We start from the raw sequence: 12,964 nt of genomic DNA, 5'->3' as shown, positions 1-12,964 counted from the left end.
AGTCCTAAAATTCTTGATGTGTGCTCCTTTTGAGCCCATGCACATGTGTCCATTAAGATTACTAACGTGGAAAACAGCCTTCTTGGTTGCTCTAACATCAGCAAGAAGAGTGAGCAAATTGCAGCCACTGTCTTCTGGGCCACCCTATACTGTGTTCCATAAGGACAGAGGGTAAAACCATGATTTTTACCAAAAGTAATATCTGATTTTCATTTAAGTCAGAAAATTGTCTTTCCCACATTCTATCCTCCACCCCATCCTTCGAAGGAGGAGGAAAGATTACACAGGTTGGATCCGAAAAGAGCTTTAAGCTTTTACATCTCTAGACTTTCCAGACTTAGAGTGGACAACCAGCTGTTTATAGGTTACACATGAATGAAACTGGGTCAATCGGTGACAAAACAGACAATTTCACGGTGGTTTGTGCTTTGCATTTCAGAATGCTACAGACTAGCTCAAAAAGACCCTCCGGAATGGTTAAGGGCTCATTCCACCAGAGGCATCGCCTCCTCCACAGCCCTTCAAAGAGGTGTTCCAATAAGATCCATTTGCGAAGCAGCAACTTGGTCTTCGCTACACACCTTCTCAAAATTCTATAACCTGGATGCTTCCCAGTCTAGGGAGCTAACTTTTGGAAAAGCAGTACTATACTCATCCATCTAAGAGTATCTCAAAATCTACCCCCTCTTCCAGAGGAATTGTCCATACTGCTTTGGGAGTCTATCTAAGATGAGGAATACGTTGGAGGACACAATCCACTCTAAGAACAAATTACTTACCAACTGGTAACGTTCTTTCGATTGGATGTTCCTCCAACGTATTCCTCATCGCCCTCCCAGCCTACCCCTCTGTAGATTTTTACAGGTTATTGCCATCTCAAATCTCGCAAGGCTCATACCTGTCTGCCGGCACAATCTACACAGTACAAGATCAAAGATAAAAATGGGGAAAAACAGAACTGAGGCCAACGGGCGCCGCGCGTGCTGCTTATACACCCGATGACGTCACCCTCGACGGAGGCCTTCGAGGGACCATCGACTCGACATCGACGCACGGCGCCCTCTGCCGAAAAAGAAAAAATTCTGAAGAGCAGCAAAGCTGGATGGAATACATCTAAGATGAGGAAAACGTTCGAGAAACATCCAATCGAAAGAAAGTTACCAGTTGGTAAGTAACTTTTTCTTCTGCAACATTATTTTGCTGGAAAGTGTTTCTTTGCTGTATTAGGATTGTCATTCATAGGATTGCCTGCCCCGTGACCATGCTCTCTGGCTGTAGCAAGCTCAAGTTCCCAGTAAGGTGGCTCTTGCTTGATTACTGCTGCCAGAGCAGAGAATTAAAGAAACAGATTATACTGTTTATACATACAAAAGGGATGCCCCTAAGTCTTTTAACAGCGGGCCTTTACACCAGATTTACAGCTTATTTTATATAGGAACTTTTTTTTTTTTAGTCAATATATATTTTTAATTATGACCAATAGTTTTAAACATTAACGTTTTTGAGAAGACTTCCCCTTTAAAGGAATAGAATCTGGAGGATTCAACCGATTGCAGGAGCAACCACGAGAAAAGCATACAAGGAATTGGGGAAAGGATACTATAAGGATCCCTATGTGTAAAGATGTTAAGAGTTTAAATGTGTACCACAAATTACAGAATCTCTTGAGGAATGTGCAAGGAGGATTAAGGAACTGTCATTATTGACTTTAAAACCTTTTTTTTTCATTGGAACTACGAACACTACCCTGAGAAGAAGCCCACTGAGTTTAGCCAAGGGAAGTCTTAACCAGAAGCGCAGTGCTCCGGTCTTTGTTCTTTTTCTATAGTAATAGGGTAAGATGTAATAAGGTTTTGGATGGAGGACATCATTTTGGTTTTTGGACGACTGATGAACACCCGTAGTTTAGTTTCTTAGGCAGGGACAATCCCCTTAGCGATAGGGATAGATGGGCCTTTTCTGATTTTATTTAATAAAGAACCATTTCAAATGTTTCAGTGAGTCTGACTCCTGGTTCGTCACAGTAACAAATGAAAAGTTGGTCATCAGCCCTGTTCTCCCTTGTCTGAGAGACATAGAACTTGAGGTCCTGCACTAGAGCAGTCGATGGAAATGCTCCTCTGCATTGTAAGGATGTAGTGGAGGAAAGAAGACTGATAAATGGTTCTTTAGAGAGATGGAAATCAGTGACCACCTTCAGAAAGGAGGAGGTTCTAACTCTTAATGTCACCTTCTCTGTGGAGAAAACCAAGTAGGGAGGATTGACAGAACCTGGAGCACACTCAATTGTCTAGCAAAAGTGAATGCATCCAGGAAAATCACCTTAATGGTGAGAAGTCTTAAATAAAACGAATGAAGGAGCTCGAACTGAGCACCCATTTAAAAACATCAACACTACATTTAAATCCCACACTGGAACAAAGTGGCGTGGGGGAAAATATTAGCAACACCCCCACAGGAATTGAATGACCGTGGGGGATAGTGGAAAAGGAACTCTGCTCTGGAATCCTCTTGAAGACAGAAATGGCTTCAAGATAGCCCTCTACTATACCAATCTATACCTGTCTGGCCCAAAGACGGAAGATAATCCAACACAGAGGAAGTGGAGCAAATAAAAAAGTCCAGATCCCTTTCCCAGCACCACAACGAAAATGTATGCCTCCTACAGGAATTAATTAATTTGATTGTAGGTCTTCTAGCAGACAGGAGCACATAGAACTTCTTCTGACAAATACCACTTCCTATAACCCAGCCTTTCAGCAGCCAGGAATAAAGTTTCAGGCAGCTGAGGTTTGGATGCAGGACCCTCCCTTTGGAGTGGGAGAGGAGGTCCATCCTCGGTGGAAGACACCAGGGAAGACAGATGGCCATGTCCAGCAACTCTGGGTGTCATGTTCTCCTGGTTCATTCCAGAGTGATCAAGATCATTGTGCACCTGAATGGATGCATTCTCCTAAGAACTAGCGGAATGACCGCATAGAGTAGGTTGAAGTCTTATTCGACCATCTCAGCGTCCCTGATGAGGGAATTCTCCAGAACAGAACCACCTGTACCTTCTATTGACACATTAAGCGAAGAGGGCCCACTTGGGGAGTACCCCATTGGGACATCATCTTCTTCAGAACTAGCCTGCCCAGTGCACCTGATAGAATGTTCTCTGTGCTGGCCAGATGAACCACAGTCAGAGACGCACTGTTCTCCAGTGCCCAGAACCACAATCGCATTGCTTCATGCAACGAGCCCACGCCACCCCTCTTGTTGAGCTATTGTATGGCTACAGTATTGTCCGTCAGGACCAATACTTACTTTCCCTTCAAATATGAGAGGAAGTGGCCAGGGGCAGCCTGATGGCCCTCCGCTCCAGCTGATTGATGGTCTCCCGGCACTCTGATGGGGACTAGTCGCCTCACCATAAGGTCTTGGGGGTGAGTGCCCCAGCCCTTCCGGCATACATCCATGATTAGAGACACTTTTTTTGGCCAAAGTTGATGGAATAATTACTCGTCAGGAGGTTGCCCTTCATGCACTACCATTGCAGGTCTCCGGGCACTCTGAGACAGTAAAAGGTCTGAAGTTCGTCCCTGAAACGGATGCCACTGAGAACTCAGAAGCCTCTTTAGGGACCTCATGCACAGAAGGGCTTCTGGCATAATCAAGACGCATGCTGCCATTAGACCAAGCAAGCATAGAAAAGCTGAGGCTGGAACTGCTGTCTGAGGCAAGAAAACCTGGACCATCTTGAAGATGTTTAAACACTTTCCTCGGTTGGGATATGCATACCCAGGCGACTGTCCAAGACCACACTGACAGCAAAACCTGAGACATTTTGAAGCTCAGGGAGAAGCCCAAGCTTGCACGTCCATTACAGGCCTTGATGCTGCTACATCTAGTGGCTTAGACGAGCCAGTCGTCAAGGTAGAGAAAGACATAAATGCCTTCCTTCCTGAGACGAACCATCACTACTGCTAACAGCTTGGTGAAAACCCTGGGTGCAGAAGAAAGGCCGAAAGGGAGGACTTTGAACTGGAAATGACTGTGCCCCACTTTGAACTCGGATACTTCCTGTGTTTGTGGATAGCCATATGGATTAGGCATCTTGGTGATCCAGGGAGACTAGTCAGTCCTTCACGTCCAGGGCCTGCAGGATCTGGGCTAGAGTGACCATCTTCAACTTGTCCTTGCACAAGTACAAGTTCAGCAGCCGCTGATCCATGATGGGTATCACACCTCAGTCCTCCTTTGGCACCAGCAATTAAGCTAAGAACCAACACTTGCCTCGTTCAGAGACCTGGGGACCCTCTTCAGGGCCCTTTTTGCCAGAAGCTGATGGATTTCCTCCAATAGGAGAGGTCTTGAGGCAAGGGTTGGATGTGTGGGGGGTTGTCTGGAGGCGGAGAAGTTAAATCCCTGCTGTATGACCTGTGAGGCCCAGGTATCTGAGGTGTTATTTTTCCATTCCTCGCCAAACAGGGCTATTTTGCCTCCTACAAGGGATATATGAGGAAGCCTACTTCAGGGAGGCTACACCCCAGAAGCTGCAGATGGCACAGTGAAGGAGGAAGTGCCTCTTCTAGGTGCAGCTCGGCCCCTACCCCTATAGGGACAACTCTGCAAAGACAGCAGCAGTGCAACATGCACTCAAAGATCATATGGATTAAGAGTACGCAACATGCTTCTGACAAAAGCAATTTATCTTTTTTCTATGAGCCACCTAGGACATGAAGAATACGTTTGTTTCTGGACAGCCATGCTGCACTGGTAGTAACAGGGATACATTTTCATTGAGATCCTTTCAGCACTGAGCCTTGAAAAAGACCTTTGGTCGAAACGTGTGTCGGCTCTTAACCAGTCACACGTTCAGGGTGTACTAATGAAGGTGAGTGGGCAGCAATATAATCTGCACTGACAATTCTTTATGGCCTACCAACCAAAGTGTGCATGACTTTTAGAAACCTTTCTTTGCTCCCTGTTGGAACTACGTTGTCCTTGCCTGACTGGGGGTGCTTAGCTCGGCCCCTACCTCTGGGCATAAGTGGTAAAGGGGCAAAAAGCCTTGCCCCTCCCAGCTGGGCTCGCCAGCTGTTGCTACACTGCTACCCCCAACGACTTGGCGGTCGCCTCAGAGGCTTGAAACCTCTGGAATAACTGGTCTGCCTTGGTGCCCAACCAGAAGTTTCTCTTGGACGTCAGTAGCAAATCCTGAAGTCCTTAACCAAGAATAATGATGCAAGACTGTGCTGGTGGCCATGGTCCTTGCGATGCATTTTGCTGTGACCAGGCCTGACTGAAAGATCTGGCAGGAGGCTTCCTTGCCATCCTTAACATGGGCTTCAAAACCTTCCCCATCTCCCCCGCAGAGATATGCTCAGCCGCTCGGCCATCGCTGACTAAAGGCCAAAAGAAAACTTAAGCCAATTGCTTGAAGATATTATTCTTAAATATATCTGGATCACAAACCCGGGTTCGAGGTTTTTCTTGCCCCTTTTCTTGGTCCTGACTTCCCATGTACCTTCAGGGACTCTTGTCGGTTTTTCTCAGTCGGTCGCATGCTTCTCTGATGTCTTCTTTGGCTTCTCACGTTCTTGTGCTTCTTCAGCATTTGCAGCAGCCCCGCAGTAATTCTCTCTGGGCAGTTTGTGTGTCTTTCCACAACCACACAGTCTGGTTACTGCTTCCACCAGGGCCTCCGCTCTTCCAGTTCCTCGGTCTGCCCCCACACAGTGGACTGGATGGGGATGCCTCGGCTCCTTCGCACGAGTCCCGGTCAGCTCTAGCCTCTCTTCCATGCTGATGTCCTCCAAACTTGCAAATCCTCCTGGGAGGGTCTGACAACTTGGAACATCCTTCTTTACTTTTTATAATGAATGGGCAACCACAACTAGCACACCCATTCCAATTATCCTGAGGATTCTTTATTGCTACACACTGCCCCCTCCTCGTCCCAGTACTTTATAAGAAAGCACCTGTCAATTCATCCCTACTCTTCGTCATCTCAGCAGGTGTGTAGCTCTGTCTCACAAACATACATGGAGGTGTGTAACTTGGAAGTGGTAGATAAGGGATATGGAAGATGTATGTGAGGTGGTTTGGGGTCAGAATACTGCGTTCTTCCAAGACGTCCTCCCTGATCCCCAGAGGGGGCAGTCCCTCCCTATGAGATCCTCCTGCTGAGTCCCTCCCTACGAGATCCTCCTGCTGAGTCCCTCCCTACGAGATCCTCCTGCTGAGTACCACTACCTATCGGGTTGCGGCCTCACATCCCTGGTATCATGGGAAGGGGTTCCCCCTCGGGTAGACGTGATGACATCTCGGGATTCGTCACTTTGTAAATTCTATATCCTTGGGAAATTCTAGAGTGTTATGGGATTTTAATATTTACTTTCTGTAATGATGTAATTAATGTATTTTAAACTTTAAGAATTATGGTAAATCAATTATGAATTATGTGAATCTAGACAAAAGTTTTCTCACCCTCTGGGATATGCTCAGCTTCCTCGGACATCACTGACCACAGACCAAAAGAAAACTCGGCAAAGTGCAAGAGGCATTAACGCACCAGGGACCAAGGCTCAGAACCGAAAATCTTCCCACCCCATGCATCCAATCTCTTGCTCTCCCTGTAGGAGACAAAGAAGGAAAAGAGGTAGTCGCATGGTTCTCCGTGGTGGCCTTTACCACCAAATTCTATGGGGAGGCATGGGCCGAAAGAAAGAAAGGGGTCCGAAGGTGTTGGCTTATGCTTCTTGGCCAGGTCACGGTCCATTGAGAGAACCGACACTAGCTTGGCCCACAGGTACATCACTGCCCCCCTATTGCCTTATTGAAAGGCAATAAAGTTTCCTTTTTATGACCCTCATCCTGTCTGTCGGATCATACTGCACCGTTGGGTGTGAAGAGGCCAACCGCCCTAGGTGTCGACCACCTTTGCCATCAAGTGCTAGAAAGCAGCCTGTGGTTTGCTAGGGGTGGCAGTAGGGATCGTTTCAACCTCTGGTGAGGTGTCCAGGCCACCTTCCTCCTGAAATTCGGCTACCAGGTTCACCAAGCCACCCTGTTCCACATAAAACACCTCTGGGAACTCACTTCCCTGAGGTTGAAGAGCTAAAACCCGAAAGAGACAGGATCCCCCCTTCCTCATTGATGTCCACTATCTGGGATATATATGCCCCTATGTGCACCCACCGCACCGCTGGATAGGGATCATAAGTCTGGACAGACATCCGGAAACGCAACAGAGTGCCGCCTCTTCACGATCTTGTCACGTCTCATTGAGGATTCCCTGCTGGCTCTACCAAGTGTGGTGGGATCCGTCATCTTGGCCGGAGCTGTGACCATAGGCTTTGGGGGTGCGGTCCCTTGGCGAAGAGGCACCTGCAGGGTCTCTTCCTCATAGCCCCCATTTGAGTGTGACTCCTCTTCTTCGAAGGCAAAGAAGAGTGATGCTGCAAAGAACTGCAAGGTGATCTCTATCTCTTGCACTGCGACTTTTTTTCCTTTCGGATGGGGGATTATCCCTCATCGCTGCGCCCACTCCCGGTGATCTTGAACAAGTCTGCTTATTACCATTTTCCGTGTGGAAGAAGGTGAAAAGTTTAGCTTCATACTCTTGAAGCGCCTTTGGGTGCATAGATTAGCATGACGCACAGTTTTAGCAGCGTGGCCTTTACCATGGCAGTAAAGGCATATGCGGTGCAGGTCCGGAATGGACATCTGGCGCCCGCAATCCATGCAGGATTGGAAACCCAAAAGACGGATGTTGGATTCGGCATTGCGGCGAATACGAGAGACTTGGCAATCAATTTCAGTAAAAAATAAGTTAGGAGCAGTGTTCTTTTCCGAAGAGCAGCTTGCGCTGTGTGATCTGTATCCTAGATGAGTAATTAGTGGGAGTTCATTAGAAAAGGTTCATATTTCCCGATACCAATGGTGATTAAATTGCTAAAAGGACTAGCAAACCTTCCTCCTCCCCCCGGTTACCTTTGTGGTGCCAACATGGGACCGAAATCTGGTATTGACTTTTCCAATCGCAGCACAATTTGAGCCACTGCATTCTTGCCCACTGAGGCTCCTCACATGGAAAACTGTATTTTTACTAGTAATCACATCCACAAGCAGAGTGAGCAAACTATAGGCCCCTCTCATGCGAACCTCCTTTTAGTCCTTTCAAGGAATGGCCTTCCTTCCTAAGGTGGGAGCTTTGCCTCACTAAAGTTCTTCTTGTTGACTTCTACCCTCCCCCCACCCTTCCAAAGAGGGACGAGGGTTGTATAGGCTGGATCTTAAAAATAACCTTAAGCTTTTGCATACCCAGAACAAGTAATTTCATATCAGAAGACCAGCTCTTCAGTGGTTAAACCAATCCTAGGTTCGGGGAAGGAATCACGATACAAACACTATCAAGGTGGATTGTTTTGTGTTTCAGAATGTGAAACCATGGCAGGGAAACGCATCCCTGAAGGATTCTGTGCTCACTCCACTAGAGTAGTAGATGCTAGGTCAGCAATCCAAAGGGGAGTTCTCTCAAAATGTACTCTGTTATGGAAGTATATCTAAGAATAGGGATCCGTGGGAGGACACAATTAGAAGAACTAATTACTTACCTTTGGTCATGTTTTTTCTGGTGGATGTTCCTCCCATGGATTATTCATGGTCCTCCCATCCTTCCCCTTACATGAAGAGTTCTCTCCATCTCTCTCTATCCTTCAATGTCTTTTTAACAAATGATGCCTCTAAGAAGTCCCAAACGCGGCTGACCACATGGGACAAAAGCGATTGAACTGAAGCCATGGAGCGCGCTGCAAGGTATTTGTGCTGACGCAGACTTCACGTCTGGCCTTGTCCATGAAGAGTCCCAAGGGACGGCAGCCCGTGTGTCAAAGTTTCAGAGATCTGCTAAAACAGGATTCATATATCTAAGATGGGAGGAACATCCATCATAAAGAACAATACCAAAGGTAATTAATTTGATGTTTGGGTGTTGGTGTTAAAATATGAAATTTAGCTAAATGAGAAAGTAACCAAAGTAAAGTAGTGGTTTAACAAGAAAGGAAGCAGGCGTTCTGTAAGGGCACCTCATAAAAAGTGATAGAAGAAAGGGGAATGAAATAAAGCCATTGCAAACCTCCCACTCTTCATTAGAGCTTTTATAAAGATCAGAGGATGTCTGTTCACGAACACACTTGGAACTTTATATTGACAAAAGTGTTATGTGGCATTGAATCGAGCATCTCCAAGGATTAAACCATTTTTACTGATGAGGTTTGCTTCCTCCCTGTGTTTTGGGAGTGTGCCTCACGAAGACCAGGCAGAGTTGTGGGGAAAGCAAAGGATTGAAAATTCTGTACGGATTGGAGACTACTAAGATGAATGCTCTGTTAGTTTAGAATGAAAGATCAAGTGTCTCTACATGCTTTTACCCTTTATTCTATGCTACTGAGTTAACAACTCTTACAATATAACCCAACCTCACATACACATACATTTGCATTGCATTAACTGCTACTTAACTGGGCATTGCATTGTCTGCCAGTATTGGTGTTAAGAAATATTTCAACATATTGCTACCATCCATGGGTAAAACCCTGTGTGGTGCATTAATTAATTTCTGCAGAGCACATAGTATTTAAGTTTGACTTGAGTACTAAATTATAATGCTGCCTTGGGCCAAGCCATGTCAGTATTGTAGAGAGGCGAGGACTGGAGAGAGATCTTGACCCATTTGATCAAGGGAGCAGGCAGCAGGTCTCGTAAATCATGTTAACTGGTTGTTGCCAGGATATCCAGTTCATTGTGCATCATATGTAATGTCTGTTTTTTTTCTTCTCCTAGGCTCGGGCTGGTATGACCAGCACTGTAGAAGTTCTCAAGGTTATGGAGGCCTTTGTGAATGAGCCAAACTACACTGTGTGGAGTGATTTGAGCTGTAACCTTGGGATCCTTTCCACTCTGCTTGCAAACACAGACTACTACGAGGAACTTCAGGTCTTCATCAGAGACTTATTTTCCCCTATAGGACAGAAGTTGGGCTGGGACCCAAAACCCGGCGAAGGTATATTTATTTTTTGGAAAGTTGAAAAGTTTGGAAAAGTAAATAGTTGCTGAAGCACCTCAATTTACCAATCTACTACATGTTTCCGGCGCTCTTCTTTTTCTTCTGTATTTTATCTTCGCATCATCTACATTTTAGTATCTTTGATTTGCACTGTAAAGATCAATAAATTAATTCTTGTTCCAGCCTCCGCTCTCATTGGTAGTGGGGGTACCCTCATTGGTGGTTACCTGCACATGCCTAGCCCCATAATTGCTTGATATGTTGATGCTCTGTTCAATGCCAGGCTCTCCCCTCTTCTTTTTCTTGTGCTTCCTATCCGCTCTAGTTATTAGAGAATAAACTTTATTAAAATCTTCTCCCAATTCCTAATTATTTGTATCATGTATTTTAAAGCAGATTTCAAAACTGACACTTCCCTTCCAAGTCCATGCTATCATTGTTCAGATGTTTTGGTCTAAAGGAGTGTGTCCTCCCACGGAAAAGGCTCATCTTGGATATATTCCCCTGCTTTGCAGCACTCTCAAACTTTTTCCCAGCAGTGTGTGCCATGCAGTCTGGTGTCGGGATCCTCGTGTCATTGGCTTTGGGACTGGATGTGACGTCAACATTGGTACAAATACGTTACTTCAGTTCCTTTTTTCTACATGCCCTGCACACTACTTGGGAACACGCCTCAGAGAAATTCTCTGACGCACCCAAAAAATTCTTAGAATATTTTCTTAAAACTTGACTGTGTTGACTCCTAAACCTTTCAACAGTGTCACCATTGCAGCGCTAAAGTGTTGTTGACCGGCCCACACAGAATTTCTGTCTTGCCTCATGCGACGATGCACCTAATCTTGTCATTTTGTATTTATTAACTTTTATATAACGTTTTACGCCAAAGCACTTCTCCCTATAAGGGATCCCCTTCCCATGAGTTCAGGGTGGTGAGGCCGCCAACCGATCGTCCCTGTAGGGGTGGTTTCATGAGGGAGGACCTCATGGGAGGGAGCTCCCTGCTTGGGAACAAGGACATCCACCTAGGCTTGAGCCACTTCACCAGCACACATACACGCAGCCTCTGTCCCAACCTCTCCCGTCACTCTAACTCTATCTCGCTCTACATCGAAGTATTGCTGTCAGGTTGAACATACTGAGACGAAGAGTCATAAGAGTAGATCTTTATTCCTCTGTGCGGTCAACTCGTTCCAGTAATCTGAGTTGCAGCTAAGTGCAGACATGGAAAAGTGACTTGCAGCCAAGGGCCAACCAAGGACTATGCAGAGGAGACCAAGTTGAGGACTGTGGAGACGCAGCCGTCAGTGATTGCAGGTGTGCAGAATATCCGGCGCAGGAGATTTAAACTAGCCCGGTGAACAAGGGAGGAAGAGTTGCTGGTGGTTGGCCGTGTGTGCAGCTAGAGGAACTGGCTGGAGCGGATCGGCGCAAGAAAGCACTGAACGGGCGGAAAGAGGATCGATGCAGCCAGGGGGATGTTGTCCTAGCATTCAGAAAGCTGAACCGCTGCAGAAGCTCCACAGGCTCTCTGCTGTCCCTGGAAGAACTGGGATGTGCCAGGGACCTAGAACAGGTAAAGGGCAGCACAACCGATCCTGGGAAGCTAACAGGTCCTCCTACACCTCATCACAGTGATTTGACCGAAACCACAGAGATTCCGGAGAGTGAGAAAGCCACAGCGTAAGCCCCGGGACATAGAATTGTGGGTGTTTCAAGACCAGTGTACACCAGGAGAAGAGAGCGATTCTTGTTGTTGTGAACAATGTTGGCAGTTGTGTCCTTGGTCCAGGAGAAAGGAGTCATTCCCCCTGGTCCCAAAGCGGGGAATCGGAAACCTGGGGAAGGTAGTCAATCCCCTATGCAAAAGCCATGCCAAGAACTCTTTACTTTTGAACTAATTATATAGACGCCAGGAGAAGGGAGGCATCCTCATTACCAAAGAACTCTCTACTTTTGAACTGATTCTGAACCAATGTGGAATACAGAAACAAGGAGAAGGGATTCATTCTTCTGGCCTCAGAAGTCTTTTTGGTCAATGTGAAATGACCAATTAAGGTGACGGCTCAAATGAGACGGAGCTATGGTCTGTAGACGCGGACTGGGAGCAGCAGTCTTTAAGGCCACACTTATGGGATATCTGTCATATAGAAGCAGAGCAGCAGTCACAGAAAACCAGAGCAAGTGACGGACGTGGGGAACTTGGAATGCCAGCTCACACACTCGCACGCCAAGGGTGTGGTGGTTTTGGAGCAGAAACAACCTGCGGCTGCCGACGCACTAAGGACACGGCCCAGCTCCTACACTTGCACGCCAAGGGTACTGCGGTTTCGGAGCACAACCAACCCGCGGCCACGGCCACCTGCGAACCGTATGAGGACATGGTCAGTTTGCCCTAGCTGCGTCAAGATATGAGCCATATCAAAGTCAGGAGTACTTTCCCACATATGTGCACCTACCCTCTGTTCCCAAGCCACGGCACTCCCTGGGGGTCAATGTTCTGCGTTCCTTGTGGACGCCGCGTGGGGGAGACATCATGGAAAACTTCACTCTGGGAAGGGGGCAGGGCTTGGGAGGGAAGATATAGACTCCCAGTTAGTGTTGGCCCTGATTGGTTGAGAGCCCTCCACCCCCCATATAAGGCAGACACAGAAGGACTGGGTGGTATTTTTTCAACCTTTTTCAGAACTACCGAGAGACCGAGGCGAGAGCAGTCACGGAGACCACCTGGGCGTATGAAGACTAACTGCAAGACTATTTCTGTGCACCCTTACTTAAGTAAACCCAAGCAGAAAGCTCCTGCAAAAGACTGAATTAAGCCAAGGCGTTCTGGGCAAAGAACTTCTTATTTTGTTTAATTGCTGATGTCAATAAAAAGACCAAATTGTGTTCAGGCAACTATAGCTCTCTGCTCTT

At 46.7% G+C, this 12,964-nt stretch overlaps 1 protein-coding gene across 1 annotated transcript in view; it reads left to right on the top strand.

Moving 5' to 3' along the window:
* Positions 1-12,964, top strand: part of NPEPPS (aminopeptidase puromycin sensitive) — a 1,690,513-nt gene that overhangs the window by 1,442,340 nt on the left and 235,209 nt on the right. Inside the window, exon 17 of the mRNA XM_069634659.1 lies at positions 9,829-10,048. Coding sequence (XP_069490760.1) covers positions 9,829-10,048 — 220 coding nt within the window. The remainder of the gene's footprint in view (positions 1-9,828; positions 10,049-12,964) is intronic.

This window comes from Ambystoma mexicanum, chromosome 13, assembly GCF_040938575.1.
Source record: "Ambystoma mexicanum isolate Mex_15411 chromosome 13, UKY_AmexF1_1, whole genome shotgun sequence".
In the NCBI taxonomy this organism is placed as follows: domain Eukaryota; kingdom Metazoa; phylum Chordata; class Amphibia; order Caudata; family Ambystomatidae; genus Ambystoma; species Ambystoma mexicanum.
Note: the sequence above shows the minus strand (reverse complement) of the source record. Positions and strands in the feature narration are given on the sequence as shown.